The sequence below is a fragment of the Cucurbita pepo genome, chromosome LG11 (assembly GCF_002806865.2).
Source record: "Cucurbita pepo subsp. pepo cultivar mu-cu-16 chromosome LG11, ASM280686v2, whole genome shotgun sequence".
Classification (NCBI taxonomy): domain Eukaryota; kingdom Viridiplantae; phylum Streptophyta; class Magnoliopsida; order Cucurbitales; family Cucurbitaceae; genus Cucurbita; species Cucurbita pepo.
In genome coordinates this window covers 1,257,086-1,282,051 of record NC_036648.1, presented here as the reverse complement: position 1 = coordinate 1,282,051, position 24,966 = coordinate 1,257,086, and the positions used below count along the sequence as shown (strand labels likewise).

Genomic DNA, 24,966 nt, shown 5'->3' with positions numbered 1-24,966 from the left:
TTTATATATTTTTAGCGGGTGATTTACGGTTACTCTTGGACTTCGCGACCTCTCGCCAGCGAATCCACGAATTGAACTGAAGCCATTTTCAGAGACAAACTCCAAAATTCACCAGAGATCACTGAAGAAGAAGAAACCTTGTCTTCGCTCCGCCGGAGAATACGCATTCCGATGGAAACAATGTCGAGCTACATAATCACTGGTCTTTACAGCCGCTCACCTTTCACATTTCCACGCCTTAAACCACGACGTCTCAACCATTCCGGCGGGAGTAGCGTCTCCGTAAACTGCGTTGCTAGCAAATGGGCTGAGCGACTACTTGGAGATTTTCAATTCCTCTCTGGTTCCTCCTCCACCGTCACTCTCTCTCCTTCTTTCCCTCCTTATATTGCCTCCCCCGAGCGCCATGTTACAATCCCCATCGATTTCTATCGAGTTCTTGGAGCTGAGACGCATATTATTGGGGATGGGATTTGTAGAGCTTACGAAGCTAGAGTTTCGAAGCCGCCGCAGTATGGGTTTAGCCAGGACACTCTGATAAGTCGCCGGCAGATTCTTCAGGCAGCTTGCGAAACCTTGGCGGATCATACTTTGCGAAGAGAGTACAATAAAGGCCTTTCGGAAGATGAAGATGGTACCGTTCTCACGCAAGTTCCTTTCGATAAGGTAACGTTTGTTTTTACATTTGCTATGTTATAATCAATATAAAAGACAGTCTTGGTTGATTGAGTTATATTATGCTTTTCATATTGTAGCGAATGTCACTTGTTCCAGTACCTGATCAGGCTGTTTGCTGTATAACCTTAACTGAGCAGATTTTGTGAATTGGAATTGTTAATTTGCAGGTTCCTGGTGCTTTGTGTCTGTTGCAAGAAGCTGGAGAGACAGCATTGGTTCTTGAAATTGGAGAGAGCTTGCTCAGAGAGAGGCTGCCAAAGTCGTTCAAGCAAGATATTGTCCTGGCCATGGCTCTTGCTTATGTTGACATATCAAGGGATGCTATGGCATTATCTCCTCCTGATTTTATTCAGGGCTGCGAAGTGCTCGAGAGGGCCTTGAAGTTGTTGCAGGTAAATATGATTGCAACTCTTCAATCCCACCCATTGCCATTTTCAAGAGGGCCTTTTAAGCTATCTTTTCTTTTTCTTGCACAAATTAGCAAGAAATGGTTTACTTAAATAATGATGATCATTGATCTCAATGTTAAGCACTGAGTAGTGATGAGAAAAAGGCATAAATAAAGACTAGATCAATTGGCTTTCATGAAGTCATGCACGAAATATAGTTATGTTATGCTGATTGAAGAACACTTGCCTTCGGCAATGTAGGAGGAAAGTGCTAGTAGCCTTGCACCTGATTTGCTTTCACAAATTGATGAGACATTGGAAGAGATCACACCTCGATGTGTTCTGGAACTGTTGGCTTTGCCTCTCGATAATGAGTGGCGAAAAAGAAGGGAAGAGGGTCTTCATGGCGTGCGCAATATTTTGTGGGCTGTTGGAGATGGGGGAGCAACAGCTATTGCTGGTGGATTCACCCGTGAAGACTTTATGAATGAGGCATTTGAACGAATGACAGCATCTGAGCAGGTTTGTGCAGCATTAAAATCTTCCTAAATAGTCCTCTCTTTTGCTGCTTGTTACATTAAGCCTCTCTTTTGCTGTTCAAAGGTTGATCTCTTTGTAGCTACACCAACAAATATTCCTGCAGAACGTTTTGAAGTGTATGGAGTGGCACTTGCACTCGTGGCACAAGCCTTTGTTGGCAAAAAACCGCACCTTATCCAAGATGCTGACGACCTCTTCCAACAACTTCAGCAAACTAAGGAAGCTGTTGTTGGGACTGCTGTCACAGGATCTGCACCTCGCAAGGTTCATTTTGCCCTTGAAAGGGGACTTTGTTCCTTACTTTGTGGAGAACTTGATGAGTGTCGATCATGGCTGGGGCTAGATAGTGAGACTTCATCTTACAGAAATGCAGCTATTGTAGATCATATTCTAAATAATTCTGAAAACGATCTTCCGGGGCTATGTAAGTTGTTGGAGATGTGGTTAGCGGAAGTGGTGTTCTCCAGATTTAGAGACACGAAAGACATTTATTTTAAGCTTGGAGATTACTATGATGATCCCACTGTTTTGAGGTACTTAGAGAAACTGGAAGGAGTTAATGGTTCACCACTAGCTGCAGCAGCAGCTATAGTGAAGATTGGTGCTGAGGCTACTGCAGTTCTTGATCATGTGAAATCCACTGCTATTCAAGCACTGCAGAAGGTGTTTCCCCTCGGTCAGAACAGTTCTAGGCGTGAGGCAGATGCGGAAACGGAATATATTTTTCCTGTTGTAAATAGTCAGATGCCTTTAGTGAGCTTTGATGAGAATGAGAATGAACGTACCAACTTATCTGAGGTTTCTGAGAGAGCTAAAGCTGGCGAAATAAATGATGAAAAACCAATTACTGATCAAATTAAAGATGCAAGTGTGAAGATCATGTGTGCTGGTTTGGCAGTTGGGTTGGTGACTTTGGCTTGTTTGAGGTTCTTACCTGCTAGAAATAGCAACACTTCTCTAATTAAAGAAGCTGGTTCTTCTAGCGCATCAACTACCAGTGTAGGTATGGTCTAAATATTAACAAATATCATAAAGAAAATTCTAATTTCAGATTCCTACGTCCAGAATTTCTAGATACATCTTATAATATAGTGTATTTATGTGTTGAAGATGGTTTTATGCTCGGGAGAACTCACGGTAGGGTTGTTTGAACTATATTTAGGCATAATCCTTTTTGTTTGAATCCATCGTTTGCTTTATATTCTTCCAGTGGGAATTGTCTTGAATTGTTCAAGTCACAAGCACAAGGCATTTCATATTTTTATTTTATGAACTTTCGTTGAATCTGGAATGTGTTATAGTTGAAAATGGTTTATCTTAAACTTTTTTAGCTGTTAAGGTTTCATTTATTTTTCTGGTGCGTGATTTGCATGGCTACTCCTTGTGGCTTTAAAAAATTGCATGTCTTTCCCTTCCGTATGCAGACCAAGTTAAGTTCTTCCTCTCCCTTTTAGCATTATGGTCTGCAAATTGGGTTATGGTTAGTTTTTCAGCTAGAAACTATGAATTATCAGAAGTCCAAATGCCAGTTTTTTTCTTTTCTTCGTCATATATTGTCTCGACTGATTTCAGTTTCCAATAGCCAACATGTCTCGACTCTCGATGATTTACGAACTTCTCTACCGTGTCAACTTCATGGGAGGAAACCTGGTCTTTGAGTTTCATAACATGATTTTTATTTGCGCAGCATCTGAAGTTGAAAAGTCCAGCGAGGAGTTGTCTAGAATGGATGCACGGACTGCAGAAGGTCTAGTTCGCAAATGGCAGAGCATTAAGTCTCTGGCTTTTGGACCTGATCATTGCCTAGAAAAACTACAAGAGGTAAGGATGTTCCACCAATCGTACATACAAAACTATCCTGTTTTGTTGTTTCATTCTGAGCTGCAATTGACACTATGGCCTTCCCCCCTCCCTTTCCACAGAAATAAAATAAAATATAACGGATAAAGACCCATTTAGTTTGATCATTAATGTACAAAATTTTCATGTTGACATCGTTGCAATTCTAAGAGAATGATCCTCATAAGCAAACATCTCAATTTTTCTGGGGTGTTTTATCTTTCCAAACGTGATTCCATTACCATTAATTTTCTTTAGTAGTGCTTAACTTCATTCTCTTATATGTCATGAAGTTTCTTGACAATTTTGTCACCAAAAGGTTCATTATGATTTATCAAGGATAAAACACTTATTTATCCTTTTTGGTGGTGATTACAATGGATGTTGAAACTATATGTTAGAAAGATAATGTAATAATCCGGGTAGGTAAGAAATAAATAAAGAGGACAATGTCTGCTAGCGGTGGCTGTTACAAATGGTATTAGAGTTAGACACCGGGCAGTGTGCTAGCGAGAATGGAACAACAAAGGGGTGGATTGCGAGATCCCATATCGGTTGGAGAGGAGAACGAAGCATTCCTTATAAGGGTGTGAAAACCTCTCCCTAACAGATGCATTTTAAAAACCTTGAGGGGAAGTCATTGAAGGGGAATCTCAAAGAGGACAATATTTGCTAGCGGTGGGGTTGGACTATTACATATAATCATTGTTATTGCTCAGTTTAGGGTAAAGGTAATTCGCTACATCCTTTCATCTTTGAGTTTATTAAATTTCGGAGTAATGGCGTCTTGTCATCCAATGACGTTCTCAACTTGTCTTGTTTTAGTCCTGACTGCATTGATGCAAGTTGTTTTTGACTGAATGCATTGTCTCTTTCACTTATGTTTTGATTTGTAGCAAACATAATGACATTATAATATCTTTTCCAGATATTAGATGGTGAGATGTTGAAGATCTGGACGGATCGCGCAATCGAAATTTCAGAAATCGGTTGGTTCTATGACTACACACTCTCAAATCTAACCATTGACAGTGTAACAGTATCTTTAGATGGCGGACGTGCCATGGTGGAAGCAACTCTTGAAGAATCAGCTCATCTCATTGATGTAGGCCATCCAGAACACAATGACTCACACAGAAAAACCTATACAACAAGATATGAGATGTCATATTCCAGTTCTGGATGGAAAATTACCAAAGGTGCCGTTCTTGAATCATAATTGGATGGTTATAATATATCATTAACCTGTAAATGCATCTCTTCTGGATTGTTATAATCACAGCTTTTTAGTGTCTGTGAAGAGGTAGAGAGCTGGGAAGACTCTTTGTCGAGACTTATGGTATTTTTTGTGTTAATAATTCATTTATTTAATCTTTTCTTATAACAGTTCAATTCAAGTTTGTCATAATGTTGTTTCATACACATTATTACTATTTATGATAATCTGAATAAATCTTTGGAAGACTGAGCTTTTGGTCCCTCTCTTTATGTGACACTCATTCTCTTTCTTTATCTGTCTTTGTTTATCTCTTTTAACTCTTCCTCTCATCACTCTCCCTCATTGTTCATTGCTCTCTATTTATGCTACTCTTACATTCTTTATCTCTTCATTTTGTTGTCCACTAAATGCAACGACTCAACAGCATCGAGTCTACAGGTAAAAGCTTGGCTTAGATATTCGATTTAGATTTGGTCTTCGAGCTCCCACGATTAGAGACGTGTAAGTCTTAATGGCAGGTTTGATCCTCGTGTGAATTATGGAATCTATTTATAATGTTGTTTCTGTTTAACACAAGGTGGGGTTTGTGGGTCTTGACTAGCCCATTCAATGCAAGAACATGCTTGAGGTACTAAAAAGAGTCAACCGAAACAGCTTGATCGGTTAAGACTAACCCTCGATCAAGAGGTGAGGTGAGGTTCGAATTCTCCCACTCTTATTAATAGTCTGTTGGGAGGACATTAGTGGAAGTCAAAGATATTCATTAAATACAGTAAGTTTGGGTAGAGAGAGATCATTCATTATAGTAGAACCTTAGAGGGAAGCTTTTTCAATAAGTACTTCAGGGATCTTTCAGTCGTACACAGGAGGGAAAAAAAAATGTTCTTTGTTAGTATTCCTCGCAAGTGTGTATATACACGTGAACAACAAGAGGTCAATTCAATTACAACATGAAAGGTGAAAAGTTAAAAGAGAATCTTGTCCATCTTCTAGGGAATTTTCATTACATAATTGGATTTTTCTACTAGTCTGGATGAGTAGAGACATAAAAAATACGTACTAAGATAAGAAGGTGCAAAGTTCAAAAAGGAAGAGACAGGTTCCTTCTCCGGGAAAAAGAACTTTGATGTAAGGATTGGAGTGAGAAGGATAGCCCAAACATCTCCCTTGACACCTGATCAGAGTCCACAAATCCAATTAGCTTTGCCACAAGGGCAGCACTTTCTTGTATATGCTCCATGTCCTTTGTTCTTGACCATAGCATTCGTGTCAACTGTATGCTTCGTTGCTTCGTCTTCAAGTCGATACCCCACTTCTCGTAAAGCTCGTCTCTTTCTTTCACTGTGAACTTCTTTTTTATTCGCCTGGCCAACATTTCTCTCTCACGGTTGAGAGCCTTCAAGCTACTCCAGTTTTACAAAACTATTTTAGTTCTCAATAATCACACTGGATGAACTCAGCATTTTGTCTTCATCATTGTATTGTCCTGGATGGAACTGTGCAAAAATGAAAAAAAATAAGCACGTACCTCGAAGCTTGCGTGATGGCGTTTCTTCCCGACGCATCAGTTGATCGGGAAATGGCTTCCCTTATAAAGAACAACCTTCTAAGCTCTACTTCCATGTATACAGCATCCGAAGGGTCTCCTTTAAAAAGGATGAAGAAATATGATCTGTGAGCCAATGGTACGTTGCAAGCATCCCAAAGCTCAATTATCTCTCTTTGTTGATCTTGGAACTCTAAAATCCACTCAGAATCCAACTCAAAATCTTGTGCCTCTTCCATGTAAAATTCTTGTGTGCTTTCTTCTGGTTCATCCTTCTTCCAGATCATTCCCAGCCTCTGTCATATATACATTCATTGGGATCAAGAGAAACATCCCAAGAAGAGTTCAAACTCTACATTTCTCACGATTGTGATGAAAGTGTATTATGGTTTGTCAATGGTCACGGCAGAGAATGATACAAAATGTAAAATACAAAAGAAAAACAAACTCACCGAACCGGATCGCTTCCTTATCCGAGCTTTGCCCTTTCCTTTTTTTTCGGGAGAAAAGTTGACAACACTAGTATTATCATCATCATCATCATCATCTTCATCTATTATTTGCAAAGTCTTAGCTTCTGAACTGTGACTACATACAGATTGTGAGTCCATGGAGTCCATATTTCCACAGCTTAAACCGCGCTTTCTCCAACTGCCTTCTTCTGGTCCAGAGAAGTTCACGACAGATCCAACAATTTGAGGTCTCTGATCCATGTCTGCCTTTTCAATCCAAGAAGAAGGTGGTGGTATGGTCAGTAAAACAGTCAAACAACTTTTGCTTCTGGCCAACTTTAAATTCTGAAAACCAGATTTTGTTGTTTCCTTTGCGCTGAGAGATCGCTCAGAAGGATAAATATTTACAATACAATTCAATGTTTTCTGCGTCTCAGCTGCTTTTGGCACAAAACCGCTGTAAGTAAAATCTTTGTCAAATGTAATTATCTCCGTGTTCTTCCTTTGTGGGAATACCACTTGATTAGTACCGGAAATACTAACCATCTTTCCTTCACTGTCCTCCAATCTAGCTAAAGTTAAATCACCATCTTCGTTTAGTGTTTCTTTTGGTTCTTCCAGTTCAATGCATTGAACGTCCTTACAACTATCTACATAATTTGCATGAACACGTTTAGCAATCTCTTCCCAGTCGTTATAAGGATCAGGTCCAGCCAGTTCAGGAGTACTGCTATCTAGTAGAAAATTGTCCTCGTCACTAAAACAGAATATAGGATCAACCTTGTGAGGGCTATTCTCTTCTTGTCCATAAAATGTGCCAAAAGTTTTGAGGCTTGAGTCTTCAGAATGTAGATCGAGATCGAGATCGACATCGGCATCGAGATCAACTAGATCTGGTACTGTTTGTACTATGTTTTCACTTTGCTTAAATATCATATCTTCTCCGACAGAATACAATAAATTCTCGATTCGATATTGAGCAAGATCACGCTGTCGAGTCAATTCCCTGATCTCTTTGTCCATCTGAGTATTTATATACAAAAACAAAATAAGGCACAATTACAAGAGTGACCACATAATCGACATAAACCAGATGATCTAGAAACAACTTCTATCTAACTCTAATTCCCATTTGTCAAACAACTAATCAATTTTCATTAAAGATTTTACCTCATCACTTTCCTTAAGGGTCAACAATTAGAAATAAAAGGAGATGAATTTACCTTCTTTCTGTCCAAGTTAGAATTTACAGAGGCTGTTTAACCATGTTCAGGTGCAGAAAAAGTAGAGTAGAACGCTGTACCGATAAATAACTTACCGCTGCCTGATTCGGGTTATTCTCCTTTTGTTGAGAAAAGTGTTTCAAATAGATTTCATATATAAATAGGAAACCTGTTTGATTAGATTGAATGAATGTAGGAGCTAAATCCTCACCTGCTCAATTACAAGTTCTTTCTCTTTCAACAAGGCAGTAGAATCTCCTTTGCCAGGAAGTGGTTTGAAGTTCTTCATCTCAATCTCAAGTCTAGCCAATTCCTTTTGCAACTGCTTCACCAAAGCCTTATCTGAGACCACCACATTGACATGTGCATTTGTACTCACCGCTTTTGCACAAGTAGCAAATAGCAATGTATTTCTTGATTGTTCAACATGGATACGAGCAGGACTCATCGTACAAATGATAGCTGTTCGACCATTCCCCCCTAGAGAATTCTGCAGAATACGTGTTAGCTTCGAATCTCTATAAGGTACGTGCCCGTTCCTTCCTTTGCTGCATTCCATCATGAACAGAGAATACAGGATCATATGTTTTGTTTTTCTTTCTTATGAAGCAGAAATGAAAAACAAGAAACGAAATCATTCCATTTCTTCCATCAAATATGTGGATGAAAGAAAACCAAACCTTAGTTTGCGAATAACAGTTCCCAAAGCCAGCAAACTACGGTTTATATGGCAACCTTCTTTTAGTCTTGTACCAGCAGACATTGTTTGAGAAGCCCGTTCACTTCCAGCAAGATCAACAAAATTCTGTATAAAGAACAAAGAAAAAAAGTCTTTTTTTTTTGTTTAGAAGAGGATTTCTCAATTAATTGAACTTCCAAGAACAGGTCCCTTTTTTTTTTACCACTGTAGCCGTGAGACTGCTTGAACTTCCAGCCTTCTGGAATTTGCGAGCAGTGCTTTCAATTGTCTGCAGGAATGATATCATTTAAACGACCCTTAATGGGAAATTTAACCACAAGGTTTAAACATTGTTTTGATCCTCAAACTTCTGGGAAAGAATTTAACCCAAATTAGTAAATTAGTAAATTTCATGGCATACTTACCAGCCTTAGGATTTGATGTGATCTGGAGCTAGTTTCATTCAGAGACGTCTCCCCTATCTTTCTTTGAACTGCTTAAAATGCATCTCAGAGATAAATGCTCAGAGGTAAATTTGTGAAAGGAAGAGTTAAATATTTTCACCTTGACAGAAGGAAAGAAGCTCCTGGAGATGGCCCCTGTCTTTCAATGTCTCCTCTATAAGTTTCTCAACAACAGTTCCTTTCTGCAACATTATGACATTAAAATCTCTACCCATTGTTATAAATGAACAAAAGAAAAATGAAAAGTTTATGCACCTCAGGATCATCAAGCAGTCTAAGTGGGACACTTTCAAAGCTAAGTAGATCTCTAACAGCTTCATTGTATATCTCAATCGCTGAAAACTTCAGCACGAATTCTCTATCTTGATGCTACGATCCATAAGTTATTGTCGAGTTAGACGTGTCATATAAATTTCTATAGATTCGATGATAAAGCTTACCTTCTCAATGTAATCATAAATGTCTGTCACAGAATACTCGGTGACTCCATTCATGGTGTAAGTCTTTCCACTGCTTGTTTGCCCATATGCAAAAATTGTTGCTGAAAGTAGAGGCATTGTGATAATATGGTAGGCATATTCAGAAATAGAAACAGAGATAGTATTATTTACAGTTAATGCCGTTCACCACAGAAAGAGCTACTTCTTTGGCTCCTTCTTCATAAACTTGCTTTGTTGTACTGTCACACCCAAATACTCTATCTAATCCACCAGGTAGATGACAAAGAAGAACAAACAAACGAACAAAAAGAGGAAAATCAGATCTAAAAAATTTAGAAATGGTTATGGCTTGATTAAATATATGTTTTGGATTGATTTTGAATACGATTAACATGGGTTTTGTTAGATGAACCCGACTCTCCACAATGGTATGATATTGTCCACTTTGAGATGAACATAAGCTCTCGTGGCTTTGCTTTGGACTTCCCAAAATGTCTCATACCAATGGAGATAGTATTCCTTGATTAAAAATGCATGATCATTCCCTAAATTAGCCGACATGAGACTTTCATCCAACAAATTTAACCATTTCAAAATCACTCCAAAATAATCTAGATCGATGAAATAAACAAGCTAATCGAAACATTTGTGTTTCTTACCGAATGTGTAAGTTTGGGGAAACATAGAGCGGTCCGGTAAAGTACTTCGGAATACGACGGAGTTATTGTTGATGCATTCCCAATCGGAGGAGTCGTTTTTGGCCGATTCCTTGTCGTTCAATGGCCTTAACCTAATGGAAACGCGGATCGTTTCTTCTAGGGTATTTGAGTCGTGAACAATCCCCCGCATTGGCTCCTCGCCTCCCATATTGTTGCTCCGCGCTTTTCTTAATTCCAGAATCGATCGGCTCTCCTTCTAGGGATTCTCAAAGCCTCAAGAGCCGTCTCCTGTTCAAACGAACTCCTGGAGAAAACAAAAAGGAATCAAAAATTGAAGATGAGATTCACGAGACAGTTCGATTTCGAGCGGGAAAATCGTTAAGGAAAAAGTGGCTTTCCGCCTTCTCGTCCTTTTCCGGAAGATGATCTGCAAAGGAAAAAAAAAAAACAGAGGAAAAAGAGGGGAAGGAGAATACAAAAATGGCAAAACAACAACTAAGCTTTTCCCTCCATTCCATTCCCCGCCCTCTCTCTCTCTCTCTCTCTCTCTCTCTCCTAACTTGGGATTGCAACTGACCGTTGAAAATAACTACCATCCCCAAACTATATCAATGCTATATTTACGTTTTTACCCTCCATCTCTATTTCTCAATGGCACGTGATGAAATCAAACCTTGTTCTAGGAAGAATGTTTGTTGCTCGGTCGTCTTTTCTTTCCTATAATGTAATTACAAGGTCGTATTTGACTTTAGAGGTACGAGGAAACCATACGATTGTCTGTCTCCCGTGGTGCCATTATACTGCAACAAGAAAAATGACTCGTCGTCCTGCAACTGGTATTGACAACATTTTAGATAATATTATTCTTCGAATGTAGTCTCAATTTTTTCATGTATCTCTTATCTACTCTGGTGTAATTTAATAATTGTATTAAGTTAAACCTTAAACCTTCGTAAACGAATCAATTTAAACCATTCGTTAGATTTTTATTTTAGAACGGTTAAAACTTTTTTATATACATAGTTGTCTGACATTCCATTCATGGAGCACATACGAATTGTATTAGAAAAATACGATCAACCCAACCTAACCGACTCATTTTGAATTTATTTAGATTTGGTTTATCGATTATTCTAAAAAATTATTCTAACCCGACTTAACCCTATAACCCACAAACATCTCAGATAATTACCAGTAATTACCGCACGAACATTCACCGTTGTTAAAATGGTGAAACCTCTTCCTGTCCCTCACTATTATCTCTCTCTTCACCACTTTAGACATGAACTTGAATGCATTATGGCAATCCCCACAGATCCTGAGGTTCTTGAAAACCCTGACTGTGGCTCCTGGAGGGAGCTTCATTAGCCCAAATGCTACAGCGACCTTCTCACTGTGCGTAGACAAGGCATGTTCCTTTTGCTCACATTCCATATCATGCAACACATATTTAGTGTCTGGGACATATCCCAATTTCTTCATTTCAAGCCCCAGCTCCTCCAGGTAACGGTACACAGATACCACCTCTGGGTGCACATCATCATCGACCAAGAACACATGAACCTCGTTCTCGACCTCGATCCAACTACACGCAGGCTCCTTCTGGACCCCTTTGTCCCTCATCAACTTCCGCACCTTAGCAACGTCGTTCCACCGGCCGACGTCGGCGTACATGTTCGACAAAAGTACATAGGTTCCGTCGTGATGCGGCGTTAGTTCAAAAAGTTGCTCAGCCGCTTCTATTCCTAAATCCAGGTTGCTGTGAATCCGGCAACCAGCAAGAAGAGCCTCCCAAACTGGTGCACCAGGTTTAGAAGGCATAGTGTTGATGATATTCTTGGCATATGAGAACATCCCAGCTCGACAAAACAAATCGACCATTCGAGCATAATGATCTTCATCAGGACTGATACCGTAATTTTCAAACATCAAACTAAAATAATGGCGTCCCTCCTCAACCAAACCAGCATGACAACACGCAGTAAGAACAGTAAGAAAGGTTATTCTATCAGGGAATACGCCATTTTTCAACATTTGATCAAAAAGTTCAATGGCTTTTGCACCATACCCGTGCTGTCCCAGAGCTGCAATCATGGTATTCCATGACACCAAGTCTACAAAAGGCATAGAGAGAAACACAGATTCCGCAGCCTCAAGAACTCCACCTCTTGCATACATTGATATCAATGCATTGCCAACAGAAAGGTTTGAATTGTAGCCCAGATGAACAAGTTGAGCATGGAGCTGGCGACCATTCTCCAATGCTCCAAGCACAGAACATGCTGTAATTGCGCCTGTAAATGCATAATCACAAGGTTCAAAGCCATCCAATCTCATTTGCTTGAACAGCTTCAAACCCTCATCTCCAAATCCATTTTGTGCCAATCCTGAAATCATCACAGTCAGTGTAAGAAGGTTTTTCTCTGGCATTTCTTCGAAGAAAGACTTCGCTTCCTCAATACGCCCTGCATTCACATACCCTGATAAGATAGCATTCCATGTAACAGTATTTCTAAGTGACATCTGATCAAAAACCTTTCGTGCCTCATCGACTTTATCGTTTTTACAATACAAAGTAATCAGTGCATTACTCACAGACAACAAAAAGTTATGAATTGGGTTCGGCTCATTTTTTAGAATGTAAGCATGCACCTGTTTTCCCTGTTGAAAGAACCCACCATTGGCACAAGCACTGATTATGGTCGTGTAGGTGACCTCGTCGTGCTGAATTCCGAGAGAACGCATTTTCCTAAACATTATCAATGCTTCTTGAAAACAACCATGGTGTACATATCCCGATATCATGGCATTCCATGCTGCCCCAAGCTTTTCAGCCATTGAATCGAAAACTTCCCTAGCGCCATTTAGATCATCGTTCCGTACGTACCCAGTAATCATCGTCGTCCATGTTAGCTCATCCCTCTTAGGCATTTCGTCGAACAGTTTCCTAGCAGAAACCATTCCTGAAGATGATATCGCCAATGGTGATGCACACTTGACATAAACAGACAGAAGAGCGTTCAACACTGAAGAAGAAACACACCCCATTCCAGATTTCACCACTGCACAATGCATCTGACCACACTGCTGCTCATTGTCAACAACAAGCACCAAAGCACTGAGAACGCTTGTAAATGTAAAGTCATCAGGCCGGAAGTCATCTCGTCTCATAGCCCGGAACAGTTCAAGAGCTGAAAGACCATCATCGTTGTGCGAATAACCAATGATCATTGCATTGTAGAAAACAGTATCCCTCAAATGCAATGGAGTTCCATTAAATATCTCTTGACCCAGTTTCAGATTCCCCGAAGCAGAATATGCCGTAATCAAAGTAGTCCTTGCTATCGCATCTGGGCTGGGAATTTCGTCGAACAGTTGGCGTGCATACACAAGATTCGACGATTTGCAATACACTTCAAGCAGCCGGTTAAGGAAATGGCCACGAGGCTTGAACCCGGAAGCAATCATATGGCCATGAACTGCCCGAGCAAGTGAAAATGAAGCCGGATCCTGTGGGGAACAGAGTTGCAATTTTGCGGCATACCGGTTTGCCACCATGCGGATGTCCAATGCATTTCTCATGAAGATTGATGAGAATTAGTGGCATCGTTTGAATTAAACATGGAAGTTGAAAGTATTGATCGAATGGCGATGAATCATGAAGAAGCTGGAAATATGAGACGTTATAAACAAGCAGGGTTTTCTGTAATTGCCGTATGCCATTTCGCAGCGACAACTCCGAAACATCAGATGCGCTTCATAGATTTTGCAGTAACTTCTCTTTGGTTGGTTTTAAAAATAACAACTTGAACGCTAATTTCTATACCTTTTGTTACCGGGCACAGTATCAAGTATAGAATAAAGAAGTTGTGAGCCTTCGTTCACCGCTTCTGAAAAAGAGTCATTTCTCGGTTAAGGGAGCTTCTGAAAAAGAGTCATTTCTCGGTTAAGGGGAGGCTGTTTGAGGGCTCTATAGACGTCAAGGAAGGATCTATTATTGTAATTTGTTGAGGGAAGAATTGTTAAGCATTGTTGAGAGGGAATCTGACGTGGGCTAATTTATAAGTAAAGAATATATCTAAGCCCAAACCAAAACTATAAAAGCTTAGGGTCAAATGGACAATATCATACCATTGTTCAGAATTATTATTCTTAACAATTTCGAAATCAATGGCAAACCTCTAGATTACCGGTAATAAGAGCTATGGTTTTTTTGCTGTTATAAATAGTATCAGAGTAGTATACGAGACCGTAAACACTGGTCGAAAATAAGGTGAATTGTGGTGAATTGTGAGATCTTAACATCGATTATGGAAGGAAGGAAAAAGAGGAAGAAGAAGAACCCATTATATTACAGCTGAACCATCTTTGGTTAAAAAAAAAAAAACTAACAGAAACCAGAAGAAGAAGAATGTACCCATTAAAGAACAGGTGAAACCTAAACAAAAGGTAAAAGAAACCCATTAAATTATAGAAGAAACTTGAAACAAAGAGTAAAAGAACCCAGAAGAAGAAGAAGAAACCAGATCAGAGAGCGAAGAGGAGAGAAGAAAATGGCAATAAGGAATGGAAGTGTTGTTGGTTAATTATGAAAAAGGTCTGGACCTCTTAAAGCCTGCAGATGGGGCTGTATTAATAATCTGTGGCACAGTGAAACCATCGTCTGTCCACACTCTATTCACTTTTGATGAATTCACTGCCAATGCCTTCGTGTCCTTCAACCCAAACAGCGCCGCTGGTGGCCCCCGAGGGACCCAAGGCTCCAAGCCTTCCGATGATGAAAATGGAAACCCCACCCCTTCAAACTGCCAAAAGGGAAGACATAAGAACGGTTAGACGAACCCAACTCTCTACAATAGTTTGATTATAAACTCTTAGCCAATGCAACTAACATTCCTCAACTTTCTCATCAGCTTCACACAGAAACAGTGACAGAGTTGTTAAACATACCTCCAGAAACTCTTCAAATGGCCACCCAGGAAGCGTCTCCATCAAATATTCCGATATGCTACTAGCTGATCCACCGTCCTCAGTCGCAATCTGACCTCCGCCGCCCTCATTCACGGCTGTCGTTGGAGTTAAGTTCGTTGGGGCATTTACACAAACACTTGTTGTGCATACCGTTGGAGCACTAGAAATAGCATCCGCCTTCTTGACAGAGCCCTTTAATTTAGATTTAGAAACAACACGACCACCACTCCCGATCGGTTTCTCCCCGGAGGGAGGCGGTTCGTACAGAGTAGCGGTGGCGGAAAGCTTAATCCCAATCTGAAGAAACCTATCGTGCTTCATAGTGAGTTCGTTGGCCGAATGAATTGGATCATCGCATTCTCTACACAGAATCGCTCTATCCTGCTGACAGAACAAGAATCCTCGCCGCTCCTACAAAATCAAATTAAAAAAAATAAACAAAAACAGAGCAAAACCCAAATCCCGACAAAAATGAACAAGAATCAGATCTCAACAAAATACCCGGCACACATCGCAGACTGGGGCCTCCGCCGCATCAGAGCGGAGCAGAGAAAAGCGGCGGTGCTTCGAAGCGAGCTTATTAGCATTGTGGACACGGTGATCGCATAAATTACAGAGCGCCGCCTCATCCGCCGTGCAGAACACCACCGCTTCCGCATTTTCACAGACATCACACAGAATCTTCATGTATTTCTGATTAAGAACAACAAAAGAAGAAGAAGAAGAAGACGCTTGGGCGGAGCAATCAGGGAAGAACTCATGAGAAAAATGGAGAAGCAATAATTACACAATATAATAAGAATGGCGGTACATCCCTGAGGATCCTCCACAGTGAAGAAATTAGATTTTTGGCATTAAAAAAATAAGAGAGATTTAAGAAATGATTAGAACAGCAAACCCACTTTCTTACAGTAAAAGCAAAAGAATCATTTTCAGATGTTCATCCTTCGAACTCCGAAGCGTCACCAAAAGTTATAATGGAAGCCACCGTTCAATTTTCTAGTTTTGTATGTACTTATGTGGAGGGTAAACTTGTAATTTCAGGGTATGACTTTTGAAACAAAAACTATACCCACCTTGGCTTACGTCAAAATTCATATCCATTATGCCCTCCTTAACAAAGCTAATTTAACAGACCCAAAAAAAAAAAAAAAAAAAAAAAAAAAAAAAAAAAAAAAAAAAANTAATTTTAATAATAGATAATAGCTCAATTATTTAAGACATATTTTCGATCAAAAAGTCAAAAGTTTGAATCTCTATTTGTACACGCCATTGATATGTCATAAACAATAAAGAACGGCCTCTACGATATCAGTTACAGAAATAACGCGCCTCTTTTGATGATATATAGCGGGATTGTTAATTTAAAACCATATTTTAAGGATGATGGGACCACATTATTTCAATAATTAAAAAGAAAAAAAAAAGGAGTAAAAAAGGGACATCAAAATGCTTGAAATAAGGCCATACTTAGAGCTTGGGGGCCAGCTGTCCAGAGATTAGGAAATTAATTTTGATTAATGCCCTTAATAAGCATCTCACTCATTAATTAATTGCCTTTTTCCCAACCCCACATTTATTCATTTCAATATTATTTATTAATCCATTATATTTATATCAAATGAAATAATAGAAAAAAAAAATCATTTTACAGTTAGATTAGTGATTCCTAATAAACAAAGAGTTAAGTTTAAACTAAAAGATAAAAGTTATAGTTAGGCACCTTTACCTGACGCTAACCAAATTTAAGACTAAATAGCAAATGTAAACTTAGAACTTGATAGAGACAACTCAAATTTATCGTTAATCTTGAAAAAAAAATGTATTTTTATTTTGGATATAATTATATATACATATTTGAATTCAATTTTATAATTATTTTTCTATTATTTATTCTGTAACTACTTTTTAAAATAATTTTTTATTGAGTTATATATATTAATTAAATGTTTAAAAATAAATAAATAAATATTTTAAAAACAAAATCCAAAAAATATTGGTTTGGTTATTTATTTTTATAAAATTGTTTAGCTATATAATTACAACTTAAGCCCCGATTGAAGCTTTGAATTGGGCCGACTCAAGAGTCTATAAATGGGCTTTCAAATTCATCCGGCCCTGATGTAATGCTACAATGGATTTAAACTTGGATATTTCTTTTTATTCCAACTCACTCAGCCCAATGGGCTTCGTGGGCTTACTGGGCCGAAAAGAACATATGGGCTTAGCAAGCCCAAGAGTTTAAAAAAAAAAAAAAAAAAAAAAACAAGAAAAATCTAGAACCAAACAAAAGACAGTAAAGAATAAATACATAAATAAAGGAAAAACTTTTTCCTTAATTTTTTCAAATAAATAATAAAAAATTCAGAGAGACCACCAGACGATCCAAAAATGGTTGGCTTTTTTTTTACCACTTTTACCTACGAGAGTTTTCAAGTAGGTTTGACCTAAAGTCAGAGGTCCCTTTTCTTTCTGTCTGTTCATTGCCAACACAGCACACCCCTTCCCATCCTTAAAATCCTTTTTTATTTAATTATTTAATTATTTAATTATTTATTATTATTATTATTTAAAAAATTCCCTTTTTCATCCCTAAAAATGTACTGCCTTAAACCTTGGGGGAAAGAGGCACAGTCAACTGAGACAAAAGAAAGCACAAGGCTCGAGATATGTAAGAAAAAGATGCAATTATTGGAATTCCCCAATTTCTCTCTCTCGTCTTTACATAATTTAATTTTCCTTTTTTGTCGGCATAATTACTAATTATCTCTTTACATTAAATAAATCGAAATTTTGGGGAAACATTATCCTGTCTCAAATATGGCAAAACAGATAACTTTCGTTAAATTTGAGGTCTCTCTGTCTCTCTCTCTCTCTGTCTCTCTCTCTGTCTCTCTCCAGGATTTCATATTTATTATTATTATCCAGAAATTAATTCTGATAATTATTACTTAAGTCATGCTTACGTCGTATTAAAACCCTTTTTTGGATATGGGGGCCCAAAGAAACAAGTGGGCCGAATGATGGGCCTTGGATGTGGCCCAGAACAAAACACCTTTCAAGCGTTGAACTCTCTGTAGCAGACAGGTCCATTGTGGGTTTGTCTCCATCTTCATGGGTCAACCATCTCTGGCGCGGCAAAATTAAGGTTGTCTTTTGTCCTATTATTATTTTTAAAAACCTTTGCTGTTTTATTTTTTTCCCCTTTTGTAGCTTTTTTTTTTTCTCTATTTAAATTTTTATTTTTTTTGTGATGGGACAATTAAGAAGAAGAAAACATTTGAACCGAGAACCAAAACCTTTTAGCGAATAACCTCTCATTCCAATTCCGAGATTCCTTTTCGTTAAATGAAGGAGTTTTCTTCGGTCGATGAATCGTTTTAAATTTTTAGTTGATATGACATTAGTTTTCTAAGACGTCATATCAATAGATTTTTGTCCGATAAATCAAAATATACTGTTTTTTTAAAGAGTGAAGCATATTTAATATTAATTTATGTGATACCCATTTCTCATATCCTTAATTTTAATATATATTTAAAATGGTATGAAAATCTTCCTTTAATAGACATGTTTTAAAAATTATGAGTCTAATAGCGACACGTAATAGACAAAAGCGGACAATATGAACATGGTTTTCGAAATTTTGTTACAGAGTTATAGATAATATGAATATATTAAAAGAAAATAAAAGAAGAAAACATAGACGTCATCAAAAAAAGTGTGGAATGATTTAACAAAACACAAAAATGGGATGTGTTTAGTTTGGGGAGACTGAGCACATGGTCAGCTACCAGTTAGCTGCTTAAAAGTTGAGACCAAACCAAAAAACAAATAATAAAAATATAAAATATAAAATAAAAAACAAAAAGACAAAAAAGAAAAAGAAAATAATAATTAAAAGAAAAAACTTAAAATCAATCACAATTCACGACAGAGTTAAAAAAAAAAATGATGTAATTTTATCCCAATAATTTAAAAGTTGTAGATTAAATAATTTTNAATGTGAAATTTGCCTCGGGCCCCTAATTATTCTTCCACTTATTTTCTTTTTCCTCTCTCTTTATTAAGCTTAAACAAATGCCACGTCAAAGGTCAAGGACGGCGATTGTACGGCGGACTACGGCGGCCGGCGGGTGGCCATCTTTAGTGATCATTAATTTCCATATTTATATTATTATAATAAAAACCCAATTATTAGTGGACAGTGTCCACTAAGTTTTAGCGCGGGTCACGTGATTGTTTGCTTAAAAGGGCTTTTAAGTCTCTTAATTAAGCTTCTCTAGCCTTTCTTTTCCCCCCCTATTTCTACGTAATTAAAATCATTATTTCTATTTCTTTTTTTTATTATTATTTTCTTCAATAATTCAACACCATGAATTACAACCATAATTTTAAATTTACCATTTTAAAAAAATTCAAATTTTAAATGAAAATTTTGATTCCATAATTTAAATAATAAAATTAGCAGCCATCTCGAGAAAACTAAGGTTATAATCTAGTAAATAAGCAAGAAAAAAACCAAAAAAATATCATAAACGATAAAAGGTTTATTTGTCGGAGAATAATTAGTAATAATTACAACAAAAATATATAAAAATTTGATGGATAGCCACTCGAGATGTTTCTTGACATAGATGAGTAGTAAATAGCGTTATATAGTCATAGACGCACTCGTTCATAGCTAATCTTTTTCGTCCACAAATATCTTTATCTAATTATTATTATAATAATAATAATAAAAATAAGGCCTTAGCTTTGTTACTCTTTTAATTACATTTTTTTTATTTACAATTTATTTCAATAAATTATATATAAAAAAAATACTATTTTCTTAGTAATTAAAGTTTAATTGGGAATTGGAAAATGTTGATAAAAAGCATATTAAAGAAATGTTGTTGACCTTGGGAAAATAGAGAGATTGGATTAAATAATAATAAAATGAAAGACATAACACGAAAGTTAAGGTCAAATGATAAGTTGATTACGACACAATTTGATGTATTTAATGACAAAAGCGTATGTCTGAAATCTGGATGACGACAACAAATTCTCACAGCTCTGGCTATGGATTGGATTGTGTCATTTTTTTTTAAATAATAATATATAAATAATACAAGAATTATTAATATATTAATATTAAATAAGAGTTTAATATTTACAATTGTAATAATAACACATGTCAGGTTCAGAGGGTCCTGTCATGGAGATTTCCGGGATTTGCATGTGACACTAACATTCCTTCTTCTGTAGAGTAGATTGATTGCTGCGAGGATTATGAAACTAAAAATAAATAAATAAAATTAATTAATTAAAATAATTTTAATAATAATAGAAGGGAGGGGGGAAAAGGTGCCTGCGGGTTTTACGGTGGAAGGACGAATAAGAAAAGGTAGAGTTCTGACACGTGGGCAGCTGGCAACCATTGGATCTGTCATGCAAACTACTGAGATTTTTACTCGATATTCATTGAAACTGAAAGACAGACAACAGTAGAGGAAGTGCCCACTCATAGATCTTCATGTTCCTTCTCTCTCTTCGTGTTACTCTGTGGCGTTCGTATCGTAATTATGGTGTGAGCGAGAAGGGAGGGAGGAAAAATGGAGGGTTTTTTAGAGAGAGAATTGTTTGTCTGGTTATCTTAAATGAGGGTTTTTTTTTAGGCGAGGAGAGAGAAAACAGTGCAGTTGCCATGGCGGCGTTGCAGGGCTCTAATTCCGTGCCATAATTGCATCCATACAAACAAAGAAAGAGAAAGAAACAGAATTTAAATCCCAAACTAAAGTATTCTTATTTTTTCAAGTTAAAAAACAAAACAAAATAGAGAAAATACATGGAATATTAAAAAAAAAAAAAAAACCCCCTTTCAAGGCAAGATCATACCATTCACTAGAAACCTTAGATCGGAAAGCTCTGGATGATAATAAACGAGATTGAATGTCTCTATTGAGGCGAAATATCACGGTAGACAAAACCCAGAATCCAATTCGACCTTCTGGACACGACTTGAGAGGATTAGCCCTGACTATCGTAAATTATTTAACGAGACTTAGATCAGAAAATTCACGAGAAACCATAGATCGGAAAGCTCTAGATGATAATAAACGAGATTCTATGTCTCCATTGAGGCGAAGGATCACTGTAGACAAAACCCAGAATCCAATTCGACCTTTTAGACATGACTTGAGAGGGTTAGTCCGGACAATCATACATTATTTAATGAGACTTAGATCGAAAAATTCACGAGAACCCTTAGATCAGAAAGCTCTAGATGATAATAAACGAGATTGAATGTCTCTATTGAGGCAAAGGATCACTATAGACAAAACCCAGAATCCAATTCGACCTTCTGGATCAATATCTCTCTTTTGACACGACTCGAGAGGGTTAACTCAGACTATCCTAAATTATTCAGTGAGATTGTCACTCCTTTTTTTTGAAAAAATATCATACATTAATAATTATTGGGCCATGAATATATTTTTTTTAAAATTAATTTTTATATAAAGAAAAAAAAAAAAAAGAAAAAGGGAGAGAGAGTCCGTACAAGAATGGTTTTTTTGATTGGGGGGGATAGGGGGAACTTGGTGATATAGATTTATGCTCAAAATTGGCGTTAGTCTCAGGTATTAGGTCAAAGAAATGGCTGGGTTCTTCTATCTAGGAGGAGGGAGAGAAGGCCCACCAAACAAACAAGAAGAAGAAGAAGAAAGAGAACAAAACTTGTTTATGTATAGAAATGAAGAGATCTACAACAAGGGTTTCGAGATATGGCCTCAACAATACACCAATCATCACCAGAATCCTTCTCTTACAGACCATTTATCCTTCGGCGTTGGTCCCAGCCGCCGCAGCTTCATGATCAACGACTCCGATGAGCCATCCAGATCAGCCTTCACCGTCATGCGCCCAGCCGCTGCCTTTGCCGCATCTGCGGCTGCCGCTGCCGCTGGTGGAGGCATGAATTGTCAAGACTGTGGCAACCAAGCGAAAAAGGACTGCGCTTATTTGCGGTGCAGGACTTGCTGTAAGAGCCGCGGCTTTCAGTGTCAGACCCATGTCAAAAGCACTTGGGTTCCGGCTGCTAAACGCCGTGAACGGCAGCAGCAAATTGCTGCTTTACAACAACAACAGCAACAAGAGCAGTTTCGTGGCGGAGAGAATTCTAAACGACAGAGAGAAACTCAGATTACCACCGCTGTCTCTGCCGCCACCGCCTCCGCCACCGCTTGCCCTCGTTTGCCCTCCATCACGTCAGGTAATCACGAATTTCGAGAGGATTTTTTACCTCTTTTGCAAATTTCCCCAGAAATTCATGGATTTCGTTTTTATTAATATCATTTGCGTGTAAGAAAATCTTGATCATCAATCACTTTTTTTTTTTTTTTTTTTTTTTATTTTTTTTTTTTTTNCACTGTTGATAAGTAAAACTGACGAAAAAGTTGTAAGAAATTAGTTAGAGTTTCGAAAACTTTATTTTCTGACAGATTAATTACACTATTGGTTGGAATTTTTTTATTTTTTATTTTAATAATTTCTTTGTGGGGTTTGGTATGATGATGATATTAGGGTTAGAACTGGCGCAATTTCCATCAGAAGTGAACTCACCGGCGGTATTTCGGTGCGTAAAAGTAAGCGCAATGGACGATGCAGATGAAGAGTTTGCATATCAGACGGCTGTGAACATCGGTGGTCATGTGTTCAAAGGAATTCTCTACGATCAAGGTCCTGAAGTCCGTTACACCGCAGCCGGTGAGAGCTCCTCCGGCCTCGGCGGAGATGGATCAACACACCCACTTAACCTAATTGCCGGATCCTCCAACGCCGGACCCACTTCCGCATCTACCTCCGCCGCAACTAGTACCAACCCCTCCGCCGCCGCCGCCCCGTTGCTCGACCCTACGATATATCCAGCTCCTCTCAATGCATTCATGGCTGGTACGCAGTTCTTCCCACCCTCAAGGTCATGAGAGAAAAACATTAAAAAAAACAAAAAAAAAAAAACAAATCAAAACAAAAATGTCCCCGAAAAAAAGACAAAATTTGCCCTAAATTATCTGTGTTTTTTTAGCTAGTTTGTTCTTGGAGATGAGTGGATGTTCTTATGAGGAAGACAGAAATTGATCGATGGATATTTCAGCTTTCATTCAGATTTTTGAGATTCCCTTCTTCTTCTTCTCTATTAATCTCTGGATTCTATTCAAACCTTGTTCATGACTGTTTATTCTCTATAGCATTTCAATTTTGTTCATAAAATTTCAACCCAAAATCCCATTTTTATAGTTCATTTCTTCAAGATTGATCTTAAAAATTAAAACCCAGAAAAATTTAGGTTTCGATTCTATGAAAGTTGTGATTTTTTTGGGATTCAATGAACTTAAAATCTTCCATGTTTCTCTCTCTAAAATTATGGAGCTAATTAAACTTGTAATAAGTGCATATTCAATCAGCAAATGAAGGTTTTTGGCAAATTTTGACTAGAAACGAAGCAAAGAAGAAAAGGGAAAATTTGTTGTAAAAGGTTTCAACCTTAGAGTAAAGCTTGAGATTAATGGATTTAATGCAAATTTTTGACTCAAGGGATTTTGCTATGTTTAACCTTGTAATAATGCATATATTTATGTTCTTTGATTCAATTTCTCGATGCCAAGATCTTCACCGTTGAGATTGTTGTTATCTCGATCGACTCGAAACTTACGTTTCTTGTCTTTTTATAGTTTGTGTTATACGTTCTTGCATGTCTGATGATCTTTGACATCATAGACTGACTCGCTTCTTGTCAGTTATATTCTCGTACATACCTAAAATAAGACATGTTGAAAAACAAGACAAGAAGTAAGACAATCTTGTCTGGATTGTTTAGTGTTTGAGCTCTTATGTGCTTACGTGTTCCTCTCGATCACGGTGGCCGCCCTAACGGCGTCTCGGTCGGCTCCCTCGTTGTTTCGGTTTAGAGGATTGAGAAGAGACGGGAAAGGAAGCATTGATGTAGGGGTGTTAATTATTACAGCCATCATGTAGAGTTGGTTGCATTAGTGAAGCTGACATTAAGGATTCTTTTATCGCTATATAATTAGGTTAAATTTTGCATATAATTCAACTCACTTATTACAATTAAATGTTATTCATTAACTCATTGGGGTCAACAAAGAAAGGATAGATCATATTATTAATTCAAAATAAAAATAAATAAATCAAAAATTGCATGCAATGCTTGATCAAATAAATTTTAAACACTCATTACTATTCTGCATAATCTTTTAAAATTAAAATTGAAATTAAAAATATTATTAGTTTTTAAAATTAAAAAATATTCAAAATATATACTGTTAGATTGGTCAGTTTCAGTTTCATTTTAACTGTTTCCATCTAAATCTTGATAGAACATTTTATTTATTTTGTATTTTTTTTTCAATTAAAAATAAAAAATACATCGGAAATTTACCATAAAATTAAATATAATTAAACATTAGGTACATTTGTACGGAATTTTTTTTAGCTCAATTATTATTTTATATAATTGTAAAAAGAAATCATATCTATAAAGGAAAATAATTTATAAATGTGACATATTCATTATTTGATCAATATATATATATATATATATAACTTTACAACTACTCTTTGGCTAATAATTTTTTTGGTTGTCTGGATTTATAAAAAGAAAATAATTAATTTTATGCCATGATCTTAGGTTCAATTCTTATTGAGTTTATTATTTTTTAATAAATGTTTTCATTTATTTTATTTTATTAACAATTGATTTAAACTTATTTTCTTTTTTAAAAAAATGGTTTTTCAATTATTAAAAGAGTTTCTTTTTCTTTTTCTTTTTTTATTTTTTTGCCATAAAAAAGTATACATTAC

General features: G+C 37.2%; 5 protein-coding genes across 8 annotated transcripts; 2 read left to right on the top strand and 3 right to left on the bottom strand.

Annotated features, from left to right (window-relative positions):
* The first annotated feature begins 63 nt into the window (after positions 1–63).
* LOC111805107 (protein ACCUMULATION AND REPLICATION OF CHLOROPLASTS 6, chloroplastic-like) lies at positions 64–4,838 on the top strand. 2 transcript variants are annotated; one of them, XR_002816614.1, is made up of 6 exons: positions 64–666; positions 846–1,070; positions 1,329–1,589; positions 1,671–2,606; positions 3,295–3,428; positions 4,375–4,482. XR_002816614.1 is itself a non-coding variant. In XM_023690002.1 (6 exons), exons 1-6 carry the CDS (start codon positions 172–174, stop codon positions 4,663–4,665), a joined length of 2,346 nt encoding a protein of 781 aa, XP_023545770.1. In that variant the 5' UTR covers positions 64–171; the 3' UTR covers positions 4,666–4,838. The 2 variants fall into 2 exon arrangements, 1 of the variants encoding a protein (XP_023545770.1); XM_023690002.1 differs by having other exon boundaries at positions 1,671–2,610; positions 4,375–4,838.
* Positions 4,839–5,558: 720 nt separating this feature from the next.
* Positions 5,559–10,850, bottom strand: LOC111805118 (kinesin-like protein KIN-7G). 2 transcript variants are annotated; one of them, XM_023690018.1, is made up of 13 exons: positions 10,802–10,850; positions 10,129–10,432; positions 9,641–9,730; positions 9,470–9,570; positions 9,285–9,398; positions 9,130–9,211; positions 8,991–9,058; positions 8,789–8,854; positions 8,567–8,691; positions 8,098–8,434; positions 6,664–7,686; positions 6,194–6,507; positions 5,559–6,068 (listed from the first exon to the last, which is right to left on the bottom strand). In XM_023690018.1, the coding sequence occupies exons 2-13, from the start codon at positions 10,334–10,336 to the stop codon at positions 5,747–5,749; spliced, it is 2,850 nt and encodes a 949-aa protein (XP_023545786.1). In that variant the 5' UTR covers positions 10,337–10,432; positions 10,802–10,850; the 3' UTR covers positions 5,559–5,746. The 2 variants fall into 2 exon arrangements, with proteins under 2 accessions (XP_023545786.1, XP_023545785.1); XM_023690017.1 differs by lacking the exon at positions 10,802–10,850 and having other exon boundaries at positions 10,129–10,640.
* A 310-nt stretch (positions 10,851–11,160) lies between these two features.
* LOC111806090 (pentatricopeptide repeat-containing protein At1g25360-like) lies at positions 11,161–14,365 on the bottom strand. The gene has a single exon (XM_023691444.1). It carries the CDS (start codon positions 13,708–13,710, stop codon positions 11,317–11,319), a length of 2,394 nt encoding a protein of 797 aa, XP_023547212.1. The 5' UTR covers positions 13,711–14,365; the 3' UTR covers positions 11,161–11,316.
* Positions 14,366–14,516: 151 nt separating this feature from the next.
* LOC111806091 (B-box zinc finger protein 20-like) lies at positions 14,517–16,027 on the bottom strand. 2 transcript variants are annotated; one of them, XM_023691446.1, is made up of 4 exons: positions 16,010–16,027; positions 15,601–15,792; positions 15,079–15,510; positions 14,517–14,933 (listed from the first exon to the last, which is right to left on the bottom strand). In XM_023691446.1, the coding sequence occupies exons 2-4, from the start codon at positions 15,784–15,786 to the stop codon at positions 14,715–14,717; spliced, it is 837 nt and encodes a 278-aa protein (XP_023547214.1). In that variant the 5' UTR covers positions 15,787–15,792; positions 16,010–16,027; the 3' UTR covers positions 14,517–14,714. The 2 variants fall into 2 exon arrangements, with proteins under 2 accessions (XP_023547214.1, XP_023547213.1); XM_023691445.1 differs by having other exon boundaries at positions 16,002–16,018.
* Positions 16,028–21,647: 5,620 nt separating this feature from the next.
* Positions 21,648–23,285, top strand: LOC111805715 (protein SHI RELATED SEQUENCE 1-like). Its single transcript, XM_023690911.1, has 2 exons — positions 21,648–22,357; positions 22,669–23,285. Exons 1-2 carry the CDS (start codon positions 21,742–21,744, stop codon positions 23,067–23,069), a joined length of 1,017 nt encoding a protein of 338 aa, XP_023546679.1. The 5' UTR covers positions 21,648–21,741; the 3' UTR covers positions 23,070–23,285.
* Positions 23,286–24,966: the final 1,681 nt, after the last annotated feature.

Bases quoted from the DNA above. Each gene is read 5' to 3' on its own strand.
- LOC111805715 (XM_023690911.1), top strand. From the start codon at position 21,742: ATGGCTGGGTTCTTCTATCTAGGAGGAGGGAGAGAAGGCCCACCAAAC. The intron at 22,358-22,668 runs GTAATCACGAAT...TGATGATATTAG, and splicing joins TTTGCCCTCCATCACGTCAG to GGTTAGAACTGGCGCAATTT.
- LOC111806090 (XM_023691444.1), bottom strand. From the start codon at position 13,710: ATGAGAAATGCATTGGACATCCGCATGGTGGCAAACCGGTATGCCGCA.
- LOC111805118 (XM_023690018.1), bottom strand. From the start codon at position 10,336: ATGGGAGGCGAGGAGCCAATGCGGGGGATTGTTCACGACTCAAATACC. The intron at 8,435-8,566 runs GTTTGGTTTTCT...GATGGAATGCAG, and splicing joins ACTGTTATTCGCAAACTAAG to CAAAGGAAGGAACGGGCACG. The intron at 7,687-8,097 runs GTGAGGATTTAG...ATAAATACTCAG, and splicing joins AAGAACTTGTAATTGAGCAG to ATGGACAAAGAGATCAGGGA.
- LOC111806091 (XM_023691446.1), bottom strand. From the start codon at position 15,786: ATGAAGATTCTGTGTGATGTCTGTGAAAATGCGGAAGCGGTGGTGTTC. The intron at 15,511-15,600 runs GTATTTTGTTGA...TTGATTTTGTAG, and splicing joins CAGTCTGCGATGTGTGCCGG to GAGCGGCGAGGATTCTTGTT. The intron at 14,934-15,078 runs GTATGTTTAACA...CCCTTTTGGCAG, and splicing joins CATTTGAAGAGTTTCTGGAG to TTTGAAGGGGTGGGGTTTCC.
- LOC111805107 (XM_023690002.1), top strand. From the start codon at position 172: ATGGAAACAATGTCGAGCTACATAATCACTGGTCTTTACAGCCGCTCA. The intron at 667-845 runs GTAACGTTTGTT...GTTAATTTGCAG, and splicing joins CGCAAGTTCCTTTCGATAAG to GTTCCTGGTGCTTTGTGTCT. The intron at 1,590-1,670 runs GTTTGTGCAGCA...TGCTGTTCAAAG, and splicing joins GAATGACAGCATCTGAGCAG to GTTGATCTCTTTGTAGCTAC.